Source organism: Leptosomus discolor, chromosome 3, assembly GCF_034619465.1.
Source record: "Leptosomus discolor isolate bLepDis1 chromosome 3, bLepDis1.hap2, whole genome shotgun sequence".
Lineage (NCBI taxonomy): Eukaryota > Metazoa > Chordata > Aves > Leptosomiformes > Leptosomidae > Leptosomus > Leptosomus discolor.
Window position 1 is genome coordinate 57,588,671 of NC_141393.1, and position 15,336 is coordinate 57,604,006.

The window sequence follows — 15,336 nt, forward strand, 5'->3', positions numbered from 1 at the left end:
AAACTGATATCGACGACGGGGGCAGCTAGTAAGCTTTACGACACTTAAATAGATAAGTTTCGTTGCTCTAACCTCAAAACCTCGATAGCAAAGGGCAGCTTGCTTCCTTTTTTTTTTTTTTTCCGAGATCTGCCGCTCCTGCAACTACAGAGATGCGGGAAGTATCCCACGGCCCACCCTGCCAGCACCCCGGTTTCCCTCGGGGCTGGAGGGCATTTAGGGGCACTTTCTCCCTTGTTGGTGTCTTCTCTGTTGCCTTTTCTGATCTCTCCTTCCTCCCCCCCTAAACAGGATCCCCTCCCGTGTACACAGACACAGCCGGAGGGTACCGCTGCTCTCAGCAGCAGCAGCTATTGCTGCTAGAAGCTCCTTTTTGTGCCAAGACGGGAATTAGCTCTCTTCTCTACAAGAGGCAAGTTTTTGGCTATTTCTGAATATTTTTTTTCTCTAAAAAAGTAGCCTTTCTGCAGATATCCACTGCAGATATACAGATATCTCCCACACTCCCTGCATAGGGTGTTCACGCCAAGACCTCCTCTTGTTGCTCAGCACATGGGGGTGTGTGTGGGGCTTGGGGGGGCCCTTGGCCACCCCGTCCTCTGTAGGCTCTCGCCATCCTTCTCTCGGACACGGCTTGTCCCCCGTGCAAAAAGGAAGCAGGGAGGGAGAGGGAGACTGTCCCCCTCAAAACGGGGTCCCCCAGTGCTCGGCTGCCCTCAAAATGTCCCGAAGCATCAGCTCCGTGTTGCAGGAGGACTTCGCAGTGCCTGATTAAGCTGAGCCAAAAATCAGGAGTGAGACTTGTCTCCGTAACGAGCCTGCTGGACACCGGACCCTGGCGATGTCAGCTTGCCGTGGCACCGAGTGGGAGACAAGTGGGGTCTTGTGTCCCCCCCAGGTACCCGAACCAGAGTGTAGGCACTCACTTGAGGTCTCATTAAAAATAAGATACGTAGATCCATATAAAACATATAAATCCATATAAAACACATACACCCATGTAAACCATGCACATAATTATAAAGCATTTACATCCATATAAAACATATATGTCCATATAAAACATAAACATCCATATAAACTGTACATGTCATTATAAAACATATACTTCTACATAAAACACATCCATATAAACAATACACATAATTATAAAGCATTTACATCCATATAAACCGTACACATCATTATAAAACATATACTTCCATACAAACCACACATATCATTGTAAAACATACACATTCATATAAAACACACACATCCGTATAAAATATATAAGCTCTGAGGAACTTATAAATCGCCTGTAAAAAGAAATCCCTATTTCCCTCAAAAGCAGGGAGCAGGGAAGGGGTTTGCCGAAGGTCCCCGGGGATGCCGGAGCAGCGTGGGAGCCCGGCGCTGCGGGAGAGGCGAGGTGGGAAGCAGCGGTGAGAGCCACGGGAAAGCACCCACCGTATCCCAGAAAAATACTATTTGCGATGTGTGACGACTCTGTAAAAATGCCTAAACAGGATTAGAGGCTTTCATGGCGATTTATCGCTGAAGTAAGCCAGTAAGAGGCACATAAAAGCTTTCAGCCCCTGCTGAAAATAGTCCTTGAGCGTCTGCGTTTTGCTTGCCAGAGCTCCCAGCGATGCACGGGGAGTCTTGGGGGAATTTCCAGCTCAGTGGTGAGGAGAGCCCGGTGCGGGTAACGCTTCCCGCTCCCCCCCGCCCCCCCCTCCACCCCCCCACGACGCGCCGCTTCCCCGGGGCGGCCGCCGACCCACCGCCCCCACCCGCGCCCCTTCCCTCCCGCGGCCCCGTTAATGGTTAACCCGCCCGGGTGGGCCGATGGGGCCGGCGGCGGTGGCGTGATCCCCGCCCCGCCGAGCCGGGCAAAGCCGCAGCCGCGGGTGCGCTGGGGCTCCAGGGCTCCGCGGGTGCGCTCCGGCTCCGCGGGTGCGCTCCGGCTCCGCGGGCGCTCAGCGGCTCCTCCGCGGTCCGGGCTGCGCCGTGCCGAGGGGTCCCGGCGGCTGCGAGCATCTCCGCGCTTCCCCGTCGGGGGTCCATCATGGCCCCGCGGGTCCTGGCGCTGGCGCTGGCGCTGCTGCTGGCGCGGGGGGCAGCGGAGCTGGCGGAGGAGCTGGTGCTGGCCCTGGGGGCGGCCGAGGAGGAGGCAGCGGCCGCCACCATCGGGGACACCCGCTCGGGACCCGCTGCCTTCCACCGTGCCGCCAAGGTGAGGAGAGCGGGGTGGTGGGGGCGGCCGGGGTGGCCACGCGTGTGTGTTCGTGTGTGTTTTTGTGTGTTTGTCCCCCCCAAACCCAAGCCTTGGTCCCCGCAGGCGTCGTGGCGGCTGCCTGGGCGCTACGTGGTGGTGCTGCGGGCGGGCAGCGAGGCTGAGGTGCGAGGCACGGCGCGGCGGCTGCAGGCCCGGGCGGCTCAGCGGGGATACCTGACCGAGCTGCTGCACATCTTCCACCTCCTGCCCGCCTTCCTGGTGAAGATGAGCAGCGATGTCCTGGACACGGTATGAGGAGAGGGCGACGGGTCCTAGGGCGGTGGGTGGCGGTGGGTGGCGGTGGGGGGACAGCAGCTGAGATGGGCATTGCTGGGGGTGGCAGCCCCAGTCCTGTGGGGGAACAGGAGCTTTGCCACCACGCTGGGCACTGTGTCTCCTCCTCGCAGGCGCTGAAGCTGCCGCACGTGGAGTACGTCGAGGAGGATGCCTACGTCTTTGCCCAGAGCATCCCCTGGAACCTGGGCAGGATCGTGCCGCCACAGCCTGGTTCGAGTGCCTACAGCCCTCCCAGTAAGTGCTGGGGTGTGTGTGGAGGATCACAGGGGTTCAGTGACCCCCATCCCCTCTCCTGATCTCAAAGGGATGGGGATATCCCCCTGCTCCATGTTGCTGAGGGTCTGGACCTGGATTTGGGACCATCCCAGGTGGCCGGGGCTGACCATGGCCCTGATTGTCTTTTACACCTGGCCATGTCCATGGTAGATAAAGGTGACCTAGTGGAGATTTACTTGCTGGACACCAGTGTGCAGAGCACCCATCGGGAGATTGAGGGCAAGGTGCTTGTCACTGACTTCGAGAGTGTCCCCGAGGAGGACGGCACCCGCTTCCACAGGCAGGTGAGCCCTGAGGTGCTGCATGCTGGCAAGAGTATCCTCCTGCACCCACCAAACCCTGGCCAGGCTTGTGGGTCTTCCCAGGATGGGAGTCACTCAGCTCATGGCAAAATGCCAGGCAGGACATGCAGCAGTGGGAGCTGTGGCGCTGTGCGATGTTGGGACCCTCAATGTGGTCTGTCTGGAGCTGTGGCTGACTGGGGCAGGGCTCCTTTTTTGGGAAAGCAGGCTGGGGAGGGGCACGGGTGCGTGTCAGGGTGTCATTGCAAGAGAGAATCGAGGTCCACCCCACACCCAGGGCTGGGACAGCTGCCTGCACCCTGCAGTGAGTGCTAGGGCTGCCTTGTGTGGCTTTACTGCTGCTTGCGTAGAGGAGCCCAGTGCTAGCACAGCCCCGAGGAAGGCTGCCTGCATCCCCTGTCCTTTCTGCCCACTTTCTCCTTCTGCATAGGGTGATTTTTTTATCTCTCCTCCTGAAATATTTTCAAGGATTTTTTTCTGCAGCGGGATTTAGCTGGTGCCAAGCACAAGGGGTGAGGTGGGATGGGGAGGACTCTGTGGGGTTGCAAACTTGCTTCGATGCAGTGGGCCAGGGGAGTAAATCTGTGGTGCCTGTGCCAGGCCAGCAAGTGTGACAGCCATGGGACCCACATGGCCGGGGTGCTGAGCGGGCGTGATGCCGGCGTGGCCACGGGCGCCAACATCCGCAGCCTTCGTGTGCTGAACTGCCAGGGGAAGGGCACCGTCAGCAGGACCCTCATCGGTGAGTCACCCCACGCCCTGGAGAGGAGCACGCTCCCTCCTGCAGCACCCCACCTTGTCCCTCTCTTGCGAGAGTGTCCCATCCCTCATCTCTTTCCCTCCCAGGCCTGGAGTTTATCAAGGCGACGCTGGAGGCTCAGCCCTACGTGCCACTGGTGGTGCTGCTGCCCTTTGCCGGTGCCTACAGCCGCGTGCTGAACGCTGGCTGTCGGCGGATGGCGCAGATGGGGGCGGTGATGGTTGCGGCTGCTGGTAACTACAAGGACGATGCCTGCCTGTACTCGCCAGCCTCCGAGCCAGAGGTGCGGGCTGGGGGTGTTCCCTGAGGCTTGGGGACACGCAGGGACATGCTGCTACCTCCGCAGGCTCATCTGCTCCAGTGCCAAGTTGGCTGAGCAGGCTGGGGCTGCACATCCCATCCTACCCATGTCACCCTCTGTCACCACCCTGGCAGGTCATCACGGTCGGTGCCACCAACAATGAGGACCAACCCGCTTCCATCGGCACCCTGGGCACCAACTTTGGCCGTTGCGTGGACCTGTTCGCCCCGGGGGATGACATCATTGGCGCCTCCAGTGACTGCAGCACGTGCTTCACAGCACAGAGCGGGACGTCGCAGGCGGCTGCACACGTGGCAGGTGAGCTGGGCTCCGGGGTGTTGGGCAGGGCTGGCTCTCCACTTGCCCCAAGCAGTGCTGGCACTGGGCACATGTCCCTGCAGGCACAGGGCATCATGGCTGCCTGTGCTGGGGACATTTTTGCATGCCATGGTGCCATGATTTTGGCACATTTGGGTGCTGCAACCTGCACAGAGCTTTCACATCCCATGTGTCCAGATGATGGGCTGCAGTGATTCCTTCTCCTGTCTCTCTGGAGTTGCATCACTCTAGGGAGTCATGTGTAGGTGGCTGCGCAGCCCCTGGTTCTCACTGCAGCCCCCTGGGCTTTCGGCAGGCATTGCTGCCATGCTGCTCAGCGCTGAGCCCCAGCTGAGCCTCGCCGAGCTCCGGCAGCGCCTCCTGCACTTTGCCGTCAAGAATGTCATGGACATGGTGTGGTTCCCTGAGGAGCAGCGGCTCCAGACGCCCAACAGTGTGGCTGGGCTACCTGCCCAGCTGGGCACAGGTAAAGACCTCGGCTACCTGCTGGGTGCTGGGGCAAAGGGAGTAGGGGGAGAGAGACCCACCAGCCCTCATTGGCAGCTTGGTCCATGCCATGGGCTCTGGGTGTCCACCCCGCCGCTGATGCTGTCTGCCCCATTGCAGATGAGCAGCTGTACTGCCGCTCGGTGTGGTCGGCGCGCTCGGGGCTCACCCGGCACGCCACGGCCGTGGCTCGCTGTGCTGGTGCCGAGGAGATGCTCAGCTGCTCCAGCTTGTCCCGCAGCGGCAGGCGGCTGGGGGAGCACATGGAGGTGAGCAGGGTGTGCGGAGACAGAGGCACTGCCCCTGGGGTGCCCCCTGGCCTCGGAGGGGTGGCTCCAGGCCCCCGAGCACCCCTGGTGATGCTGTGCTATCCCAGCTGCAGGACAAGGATGGGCAGAAGCAGTGTGTGGCCCACAACGCTTTCCGGGGCCGGGGTGTTTATGCCATCGCCAGGTGCTGCACATGGCCCAGGGCCGAGTGCCGGATCAACGCCAGCTCCCCGGCAGCCGAGGGGGCCGGCTGCTCCCCGCGGGACCACGTGGTAACCGGTAACACCTGACACAGCAGGTTACAGCCCCTTGAGCCAACACCCTGATGGCCAAGGGTGTTTCTCCCAGATAAACTGGGACCTGGGAGTAAAAGGGTGGGTGTGAGTGCTGGGGTGACAGGGGAGGGGGACATGAGGGAAAGCTCAGGGCTCGGTGGGGACATCCCTTACTTCCTGCGTGTGCACTGGCGTGGCGCTGCGGCCACCCTGTGCCTACAGCCCCTCTCCCCTCGGCAGGGTGCAGTTTCCACTCCCCCACTGTGGTGCTGGGTGATGGCGGCAGACCCGTGGCGGGGCCGGGGAGTGGGCCCAGCCACTGTGCCGGCAGGACAGAGGTGATGGCACATGCCCTGTGCTGCCCTGCTGCCAGCCTCGAGTGTCGGGTGAAGGAGCACATGTCCCCAGGCTCTGCGGAGAAGGTAGGGATGGTGCACGCTCCTCTGCCATGGTGTTGTCCTTGCCTCTGCTTGTCCCTCTGTCACCTTGATGCGGCATCGGGCTGGCTTCAGCATTGCATTGTGGCCACCGCAACCCCAGCCTTCACTGCTGTCCCCAGTCGCCCACCTGTAATGGGACACCCCGCTCTGGCTGGGGTCCAGCAGCTCAGTGGCCACACTGGCCACATCACCCTGAGCGCTGGGGCCCATCAGGGATGGGCAGACCCCTGCCCCTTTGCTGACCTGTGGAGGGTGACCTCTTCTCCTCTGTTAGGTGACGGTGTCCTGTGATGACGGCTGGACGCTGACGGGCTGTAACACCCATTCCCAGAGCCCCGGCACCATGGGAGCTTACGCTGTGGACAATACCTGCGTGGCAGCCAGCATCCCAGGCAGCAGCGCGGGTGCGGCCATCGCCATTTGCTGCCGGAGACGGCAGTAGGCGTGGGCCGAGCCAGAGATGTGGCTGCCCTGGCCTGGTGTGCCTGGCAGAACAGGGATGGGTGCCTCGCTGGACCGCCGTGTTCCCGACTCGGTACCTTCCCGGGGCTGAGCTACCACTCTGGCACTGTCCACGCTCCGACATGTGGCTGCCGATGACCTCCATGCTTGGGCTGCCATGACCGTGGGATACAAGCTCATCACCATCTCACACACAGCAAGACTGAGATCCAGGGGGCTCTACAAGAGCTCTCCACACAGCCCCCACGCAGCCAGAGCCCTGCCCCATCACAAAAATCATCCCAGCGTCCTTGCCCTGCCACGTGCCGGGACTTTCTGTAAATACTCTGACTGTATGAGCAGTCTTGAGGCCGTTTGTTCATGTTGTCACCTAGCATATGACCAAACCACCACCTTTAAAAAAAAACCAACCAAAAATATGGTGAGGATTGCTCCTTTCTTTCCTGGTTAGTTGCTCATTAGATGTCAGCTAATGCCACCTAGCATCTGGAAAATCATAGTTTAGCTATTTTTGGGCAGTTTTAGAATTGTCTGCCCAAGTACCTAGGAGACTTCTTTACTTTTTAGTCAAGTGTAAGGGCCGTAGTTTAAACAATCTGCTTGTTTAATTAGATTTTAATCTGCATTGCTACAGTCAGCTGCTGCTTTGCTAGTGGGTTTTTTTTGTTATTAAGTCAGTTAATGATCTGCTGGTGTCACACGTTGCTTTAACAGCTTCCCTTTCAGGTCTTCCCAAGACACATAGAACTGTCTGTAATTCCTTTTTTTTTTAAAAAAAAAACAATGAAAGAAGAAAAAGCTTTCATAGTACCTTGCTTTTTACATTTGTATCTTAAATATTTATTTGGAATTTTATAAATAAACATTTTATAAATGTCTTTTTAAAATAAAATTCACAGATCGGTGCTCAGTAGGTACGATCCATTGTCTGGCTTCATGTACATCCTCATGGGGAACCAGTCTGGAAGGGGAAGCTGGCACCCATCCGGCAGCAATACTGCTCCCCCAAACAAGCTCTGCTTCATTAGTGAGCCAGCCACAGGCCACCAGCTCGGGCTCTGAACCCTGCCTGTGGCAGGAGGTGTCCCTGGATGACTGCTGGCATCCTCAGAGGTCAGCGCAGACAGCGCGGGCACCCTCCCCTTGGGCACAGGCAGCCCCAGCTCTGGGACTGGCGCAGAGCCCAGGGGCTGAGCCTTGTTGTCCCATGCACATGCAAGAACCAAAGTTTGTTTTTTAAACAGGGGTGTAGGACAAGAGCTTCCAGTTATGGAAACAAACCATCATCCAGCTGTGGGGAACGTGCCCTTGTGCTTGTTGTTGCTGTTGCTAGTAACGTGGGGCTTCGCTCGGTAAGCCCTGAAGCCCGGGAAAGAAGATGAAGGATAAATGCTCAAAGAGAAACATACATCAACAGAGAAAGGCTGAGAAGTGCCTGAAGCCACCAAAGCTCAGCCTCATTTTTTTGGGGTGATTAGCAGCCTCCTGGTACTACAATATATAATTTGTGTGGTGTTACCTGAGGACAAATGACAAAATAAAGCTCCATATAGCAAAAGCACCAGGTGAACCTGTCAAGACTTCAGCTATTCTGTGTTGGGTGTTTTTCCCCAGCAAAAAGCCCCTTACAGATCAGTTACTCCACCTTTAACTGGAAAGAGCAGACACCCACCCAGTAGGAAGCACCATTTTGAAAGGCTTAAACCATTTCTAACTTGTTACCTGAAGATGGCAAAAGCCAAACCCTAATCTAAACACATAATTACATAAAATTATGGGCTGTAATTATATACATGTTATCAGCTATAACCTGAAATTTGCACAAAGGGGAAAAGAAGAAGGGATGTTAGCCTAAGAGCTCCTGAACAGCTTTGACACAGCTGCTAATTTTCCAGCAGACTTACTAGGCTGTAACCTCTCAAAACATGCATTGGGTATTTCACCTCTTCCCTGTGAGAGGGGAAGATCCTGCTTCCTGCTCCCCTGCCGGCTCCCAGCAGAAGGTGTGAGCATGTTCCATGCCCAATAAGCCAGATACAGCTTTCACGGCATAGTTCAAGCACGCATGGGCCTGGTGGAAGGAAACGGTATTACAAGATCAGCCCTTGCCTAGCACCCTGTACATGGGTAGGCAGAAAAGCCTCTCATTGAAGAGAAAGCAGCACTGATCGCAGGTACACTGCTAACAGTCCTGTCAGCACATCGTTTGCAGGACTGACACTGCCAGTAGAGAGCACAGGCTGGGTCACGCTTGAAACATAAAAGTCTTTGTCCTTGGACAAAGGCAGCTGCAGGGAAGGCAGAGCCAGGATGGCAGCCCTGCCTCTAGCTCCTAGTTCTGCTCCCGAAGGCAGCAGGCCGGTGAGCAGGGGAATACCAGCATGGTGGCACTGCTGCGCGCGCAGCTTTCCGCACCTCACACCAACAGAAAAGGCTGTGTTAATTCAAGTCCAGATCGCCTGCAAATCTTGCTATCTGGTGCACAAAAGCCAGTCTAATCCACGACTGCAAGTGCAGCCAGGGTAAATCATCCTGCTAAGAAGGTCAGGAGAAGAAACTGCGCACAGATGCAAATCTGACAGCGTGCCAGAACACGCATGCCCTGGCATAAGGATATGCAGCGGCGCAGCACCGGGGGCTGTTCAGCTGCTTTGATTGACTCTGGACAGGAGCCAAAATGGCCAGCAGGGCAACCTCTCAGAGCTTATCATCTGCAGGACTGGCCTAAGAAGTTTCAAGATAAGAGGATCAACAAGACAACAGTGTGGCAGCGTATGCACAGTCTAAAGATTACACTAGTTTTCTGTGAAAGGAATAACTTTATTCCATTGACCAGGAATCCCAAGATTGTTCATCAAGACTGCTTATTTTTCCAGTGCCAAACGTCTACGTATTAATTGGACAGTATCTCCCCCAATGCTCACAGGCAGGCTGCGGCTGCTCCTCACTGAACATTTTGTAAGCTGTATAAAAACATTTTCATCCAAAAAGATTGGCAGTAAAAATTACAACATAGAAATGCATCACAATTTACACAAAAACTAGTTTTGTTGAACTCTATTTTCCAAAAAATAATCTTCAGCAGGTTCAAATGACAGCAGCTGGAAACAAAAATAATTGACCAAGTATCATCTTATTGCAAATTATAACCATTGACTTTGTACAAGCGTGAGCAGAACCATGAAAAAGTTTGTATTGGTTTCAAGTATACAGTGGTGATGAGCCATCCGGATGCAATTCTCATCAATGCTTCTCTGGGCCTGCAGTAATCGAGGACGTTGTTTCCATAGGAAATAACAGGAACCTGAAGTGACAAATGGTGCCAACCCATAGGAACATGACTGGCTTCTTCCATCACCATCACCGCTGTGTACTGACTTCTTGTGATGATTTATGATCCATTAACAAAGTATTAGGGATGGGGGAAGGAAGAAGGGGTATCTGTAAGAAATGGTTTATTCAAAATTAATTTAAAACATCACATTTAAAATGTCCCAGCACATTATCAGAAACATTTATAAAATGCTAACTCTGCCATGTGTCTATGAAGACATTGTTTGGAAAAGAAAGCGAGAGATTCACTACAATGCCACCCTTACTTCTTTGCACGTGCAATTTATGACAACGGCTCTCAACCTGCAATAAGTTATAAAGCTGTACAGCTGAAATCAGATCGGATGTTTACTTCCAACAGTGAAATGACTGGTTAATTTCAATATTAGTGCACAACAGTGAAAAGCTGTCTGCTGCTTCTTGTTTCGGCAACAGCACGTAAAAAGAAAAAAAAGGCACTTTTTGGCTGGTTGTGCCTTTAACTTGGCAAATTCATCTATTCTGGAGGTACCCAGGCACTCCTTAAGATGTCCCCCATTTCTGTGCATGTTTGTTTACATAATTTTTTTTAAAGTAAGGCAGAATCCATAAATAAAGGCAAAAAGCAGTGCAGAAAATGTGACAAACGCAAAATGTACAAAAGATGAAGAGCTGGTTGGCACAAAAGAAGCTAGTATCCCAGAGCCAGAAATCACTGAACTGCACTTGACATGGAAAACAAAACTGCGCTCAAGTCATCCCAACTGGTTTCCAGTTGTTTATGAGCAAAGCAAAAGAGCTGTGATATTTTAAATGTTGCCTGGTCAAGTGAAAATACAAACAAAGCCAAATCATTCTTTCCCCGTGTTAAAATTGCTATAAAATCTGCACAACAGTGTTGCCAACACACTCAAGGAATTATTCATCATATACAACCAATACCAACTTTCTCAGTAATTTCAAAGCATAAGCAAGTGATTGCAGATCACATGATTGAGACTACACTTTATTCAATATGTCTCCAAAGGTTAAAAAAATTTAATGAGTAAAACTGCAACAGAATTCCATCTTAAAGTGCTTTTTTTCTTTTAAACTACTCATTAACTTTTTTTTTTTCAAACCCACCAACATCCTTTAATAATGAACACTTGCATGCCTAGAGAACCAAGCTTTTCTTTTACCGCCCCTCCCAATTGTCTGTGGTTTTCAGAAGGGTACCAGAAAAGACAACCCATTCCAGAGCTCCTTGTCCAAACCATTCTGTAAGGAATCACTATCCTTACAGAGCAATCTTGCTGATCTTTCTCATAAAGAGCTTTACAAATTATCTGGGAGACATATTAAATACAGAAGTCCTTATGTAAACCCATTCTTTAACTAATATTTTACAATGAAATGTAAGTCATCACACATCTTTACAGAAATTTGAATATTTCTATTCAATATTATCAGAAAGATTAAAAATTTGCCCTCCATACATAAGGGCAGTCTGGGTTTTTTTTTTTTCTTGTATAAAAACCGAAAGAATTTTTTTGCAGCATCACAGAAAAGCAACAGTTTTACATTCACTCATTTAATGTTCACATAAAAATTCAACCACTAGCGTTTGTGTATTTAATAAAAATCTTCTTGACAAACTGTTTTCGGTGTCTGGACTGTCATAAGCTACTGCAGGTGAAGATGCAGTTTTCTAGAGCAATTACTGATTGGAAGCCTTTGTGGCCAAAAAATATGCTTTCAGCTTTTAGGGAAACCACCTCCTCCTGCATCGCCTCCGATCCTATAAAGCCACTTCTCTTCCAGACTCTTCTAATGGCATAAGCAACAGGACTCCAGTTTCAGTAGGTACCAGGCATTAAATGTTTGAGTTGATCTGTTCTTGTGTTCATAGGTATCCTTTACGGGTCAACATCATCAAGGTCACTTTTAGGCTCACCGATCATCATAGGAGACTCTGAGCCCTTTCAATACACACAAGGGATGGGGAGAGAAAGATACAGCACGTTACTTTTGTAAGGCACGCAATTACGGTGTCTAGATTCAGTGAGGGGTCTGACCCGAGCTCCTGGAAGGAGCTGCCTAACGGAGCAACGCAACAGGAGACAAATACGCCCTTATTTTATTGTTACCTGCTGCAGATGTCTCTCTCCGTTCTCGTTGGCTGGACTACCTTCTGACCCGTTACTGCTTCCAGACTGATCTTTCTCGTTCAGCAAGGCTGTGGCATAGGCCAGCGTGTCCTGAGTTGGAAACAGTCCAAGAGAGTGTCAGAAGCCATGGGGATACCTTCGTTTCATAATTTTTTTTTTTTGGTAAAGTTGATTCTGAAACAATATAGCTGCTGTAGCGAGATAGCTGAGTCACCACAGGTAATTGTGAGGTACTGACTAACATAATTCAAGGGTTAGTTTTTCCAGGGACAACCACAAGGTCTGGACTTGGAAGAATGGTCTTAAGGGAACTGGAATACACTTAAGCTGCCAAATCCAAAGACGCTAACTGAAAAGCTAAAAAGGAAATAAACCAAATTTAACATCTCCCAAGACTGAGACATACCTGTGCCGAAATAGTGCGCTGGAAGGTTTTTGCAGTTGATGTTTCGTTGGATACATTACTTTGTGGAGCCCAATAATGTTCAGACATCTGCATAAAAAGCCAAGAAAGCCATAAAATTGCCATATGAGTTTTACATGTGTAAAACCTCTTTCACTTGTGATGGTAGGTGAACTAAGAAGTCTGGAACAAGCTTCCCAAATACTCTGGCAATGAACTGGAGATCTGGGGCATAAAAGCACACGCTTTTAATGGGGCCAGAACAGTTAGAAAGGCTATTGCCCCTCTGCTGGAAACTAGCAACCAACTCCCTTTATTTGGTAACTGTACAAGTGTGCAAGTTACTGGATGCCAGCTGAAGAGTGGTGGATTCAGAGTTTACAGGAGCCAGTACAAAGTACAACTGGGTACAGCAGGACTATCCAGACCCGTCAGTTCACTGTCTTTCAAGAGGAGAATGACAACAAGTTGTGCCAGCCGCACTGCAAGCGTCCCACTAATTCCGCTTCCAGTGTTCAGTACAGGACCGGTTTACACATCTGACATCTGCCTGGCAGCAGCAGTCAGGACAGAAAGGCAGCCTGGAGCTGGGATACTATCGCGTTGTACACACAGTGCTGCGAGACCAAGCACGGCCCTGCTTGACTGCGGGCAAACCCAGGCCGATTCTGCTGAGCTTTAAGTTTCCAAAGTGTCCTTGGGTATTTACTAAAGATGCATTGGCCAACCTACATTAAGTTTAGACGGAAGAACAGAAACTACACATGTGGAAGGAAAAAGCTGTATCTGTCAACAGCTACGCTTTGTGCAAAGCTGTAAGGAATCCACTCATTTACATTCTCTCGCATCAACACACAGGCGAAGGAAAACTGTTTTTAAAAAAAGTGAAACCTTCTAACACGAACACAGTGGTACTGAAAGCTTCCCCCATGGCAAGAAATAATCATCACGACCATTCACACGTGGTTTTATTCACTGCACACACATCTATGCCTGAAACACGTGGGGGCCTACTGAAGTTCTTGCATGCATCAGATTCAGCTGCATCTGAACTGTCCTTGTAAAAAATGAAGTAGTTTGTATTTTGTCTTCAGTGTCATCTCAGAGAGCCGTACAGAGGATGTAGATTTCTTAATTCTCATTGTAAACCAACTGACAGTTTCTCTGTAAAGTTACAGACAAATTACCTTTTTCTGTAGCCACTGTACAGCCCAACTCCAGTGGTGGGAATTCTCCTTGAAATAATCTTTCGCAGTAGGGCACCTTGGAAATGAAGTTATATTCATTAGTCACAAACAAGGCATTCTGGCAAACTTAAAATCCAAAGACACCTCTCTCTGCGCTGCTGCCCTCTGTGTGCACTGTTACTGCTGCAAACTCTGACTTAGACTGTACATCCCTGCTGTTAATTGAATTAGCAAGAGCAATAACGCCTAGCAGAGTCTACACAAAGCAGCCTACTACACAGATTCACATATTTCAGAACTATGCTTTATTGGGACATATGCCCAGTTCTAAACAAAGAGAATTTAGGAATCATAGTATTTAAAAAAAACAGGGACAGTTTCCTTACGTCTATCTTGGTCTTAATGCTAGGCTCCTGCTGTTTACAATGTAGCCTTTGTAAACAGCAACTATCGGTTGTTGTATGAGAAATCCATCTCAGGTACTAATCAGTAAAGATTTCACTTCATACTGACACACGTACTATCAGGACCTTTGAGCACTGCTTACATCACAGTAGCAAAAGATAAAGCTGATCAAAAGAAGAAAGAGTAGCAGCCTAAATAGTCACAGAGGGGCCTAAGGTAGGGATGAGGTTAAACTCTGAAACCTGTATTACTCACTTCTGAGCCAAAGTAACAAGGAACTTGACACACTGGTAACAACGGCTGCTGTCTACATGGTTGCTGTGGTGCATCAAGGCTGTGGGGAGAAGCACACAGGTTAAAAAACCCCACAGTTCAGATTTCTGTTTACCAGCCAGCCTGAAAACATAATAAGGACAAAGTTTTTTTTTTTTAAACGTAGGTGGTAAAGTTACTTCTACAGATGTTAGTATGAGCATTTGTGTTAAACACACTGCTGTACTGCTGCAGTTTTGAGTACTTCCGCAACTCTATTGGATTAAAAATAGATCAAAGTGAAAACGCAGCAATTCTTTCAAATGTGGTGCTTGAATTTTAAACAGTCCTCTCCTAATGCACTTATTCTCCCCCTATAATCCATTCTATGTTAGATAATCCTTATGGTTACATCTCTCTGAAGGAAAAAAGTTTTCTGAAAACCTCATAAATAGACCAGATCACCAGCTTCCATCTGGATCAAAATTTGCAAAGCTAGAACAACGTTTAAAGCTTCTTCACACAAATATAGCAGAATTCAACAGCCATGAAACTCTTCCATGGGAGACCTGAGCAAAACCCCAGGCCGTTCCTACCAGGGAGTTTTCTATATTGTGAATTCCCACATCTTTTAACAAAATTTTTTGACTGAGGAGAAACACAAAGATTTCCACAGAGCTGCCACAATCAGATTTGCTACTCAAAAGCTGCTCTGTCCATAGCAGTCAGTGAAGAACACTGTAGTGAAACCTCTAAAGTTGGCAAATAATTGCTAGGGAACTGCAAATTGCCAGTTTTTCTACTGGCAAAATAGCAGATGATTTAAATGACAGCACTGGTGTACTGCAAATTATGCACAAACACCCTATTTGGGGCCACAAAAAACTATCATTTGCTGATTTCCTTTCTGGAGTAAAACTACCCAGCATGACAGATAGGTCACACTCCATCTGCAGTGAGACCGGACACAGTTTGGTGCTGCTGCAAGGAATCGCCCCTTTCACTACAACTTTCACTCCTAAAACTCACAGCAGTTCTCAAAGCCTTCAACATAAAAATCCCATTGAATAATTGTACCTCTCCTCTGCAGAGGAAAAAAAGTCATGTATTGCCGAAGTTACAAAACAGAATTGGTCCACGTGGGACCAATTTACCCAGAA

General features: G+C 50.5%; 2 protein-coding genes across 2 annotated transcripts in view; one reads left to right on the forward strand and one right to left on the reverse strand.

Moving 5' to 3' along the window:
• Nucleotides 1–2,050: 2,050 nt before the first annotated feature.
• PCSK9 (proprotein convertase subtilisin/kexin type 9) lies at nucleotides 2,051–6,447 on the forward strand. The gene is made up of 12 exons (XM_086462320.1): nucleotides 2,051–2,218; nucleotides 2,324–2,509; nucleotides 2,668–2,791; nucleotides 2,984–3,117; nucleotides 3,736–3,877; nucleotides 3,982–4,178; nucleotides 4,331–4,514; nucleotides 4,831–5,001; nucleotides 5,142–5,290; nucleotides 5,404–5,569; nucleotides 5,806–5,987; nucleotides 6,280–6,447. Exons 1-12 carry the CDS (start codon nucleotides 2,051–2,053, stop codon nucleotides 6,445–6,447), a joined length of 1,971 nt encoding a protein of 656 aa, XP_086318446.1.
• A 3,458-nt stretch (nucleotides 6,448–9,905) lies between these two features.
• The window catches only part of USP24 (ubiquitin specific peptidase 24), a 64,260-nt gene continuing 58,829 nt past the window's right edge, over nucleotides 9,906–15,336 (reverse strand). Inside the window, 5 exon segments of the mRNA XM_086463282.1 lie at nucleotides 9,906–11,740; nucleotides 11,909–12,019; nucleotides 12,336–12,422; nucleotides 13,520–13,595; nucleotides 14,180–14,258. Of these exon segments, the coding sequence (XP_086319408.1) occupies nucleotides 11,678–11,740; nucleotides 11,909–12,019; nucleotides 12,336–12,422; nucleotides 13,520–13,595; nucleotides 14,180–14,258 (416 nt within the window). The 3' untranslated portion in view covers nucleotides 9,906–11,677.

What these genes read in the sequence shown, in the direction of transcription:
- PCSK9 (XM_086462320.1), top strand. Translation starts at nt 2,051, where the DNA reads ATGGCCCCGCGGGTCCTGGCGCTGGCGCTGGCGCTGCTGCTGGCGCGG. An exon ending in GCACCCGCTTCCACAGGCAG is followed by an intron (nt 3,118 to 3,735) that starts GTGAGCCCTGAG and finishes TGCCTGTGCCAG; the next exon opens with GCCAGCAAGTGTGACAGCCA. An exon ending in ACCTGCCCAGCTGGGCACAG is followed by an intron (nt 5,002 to 5,141) that starts GTAAAGACCTCG and finishes GCCCCATTGCAG; the next exon opens with ATGAGCAGCTGTACTGCCGC.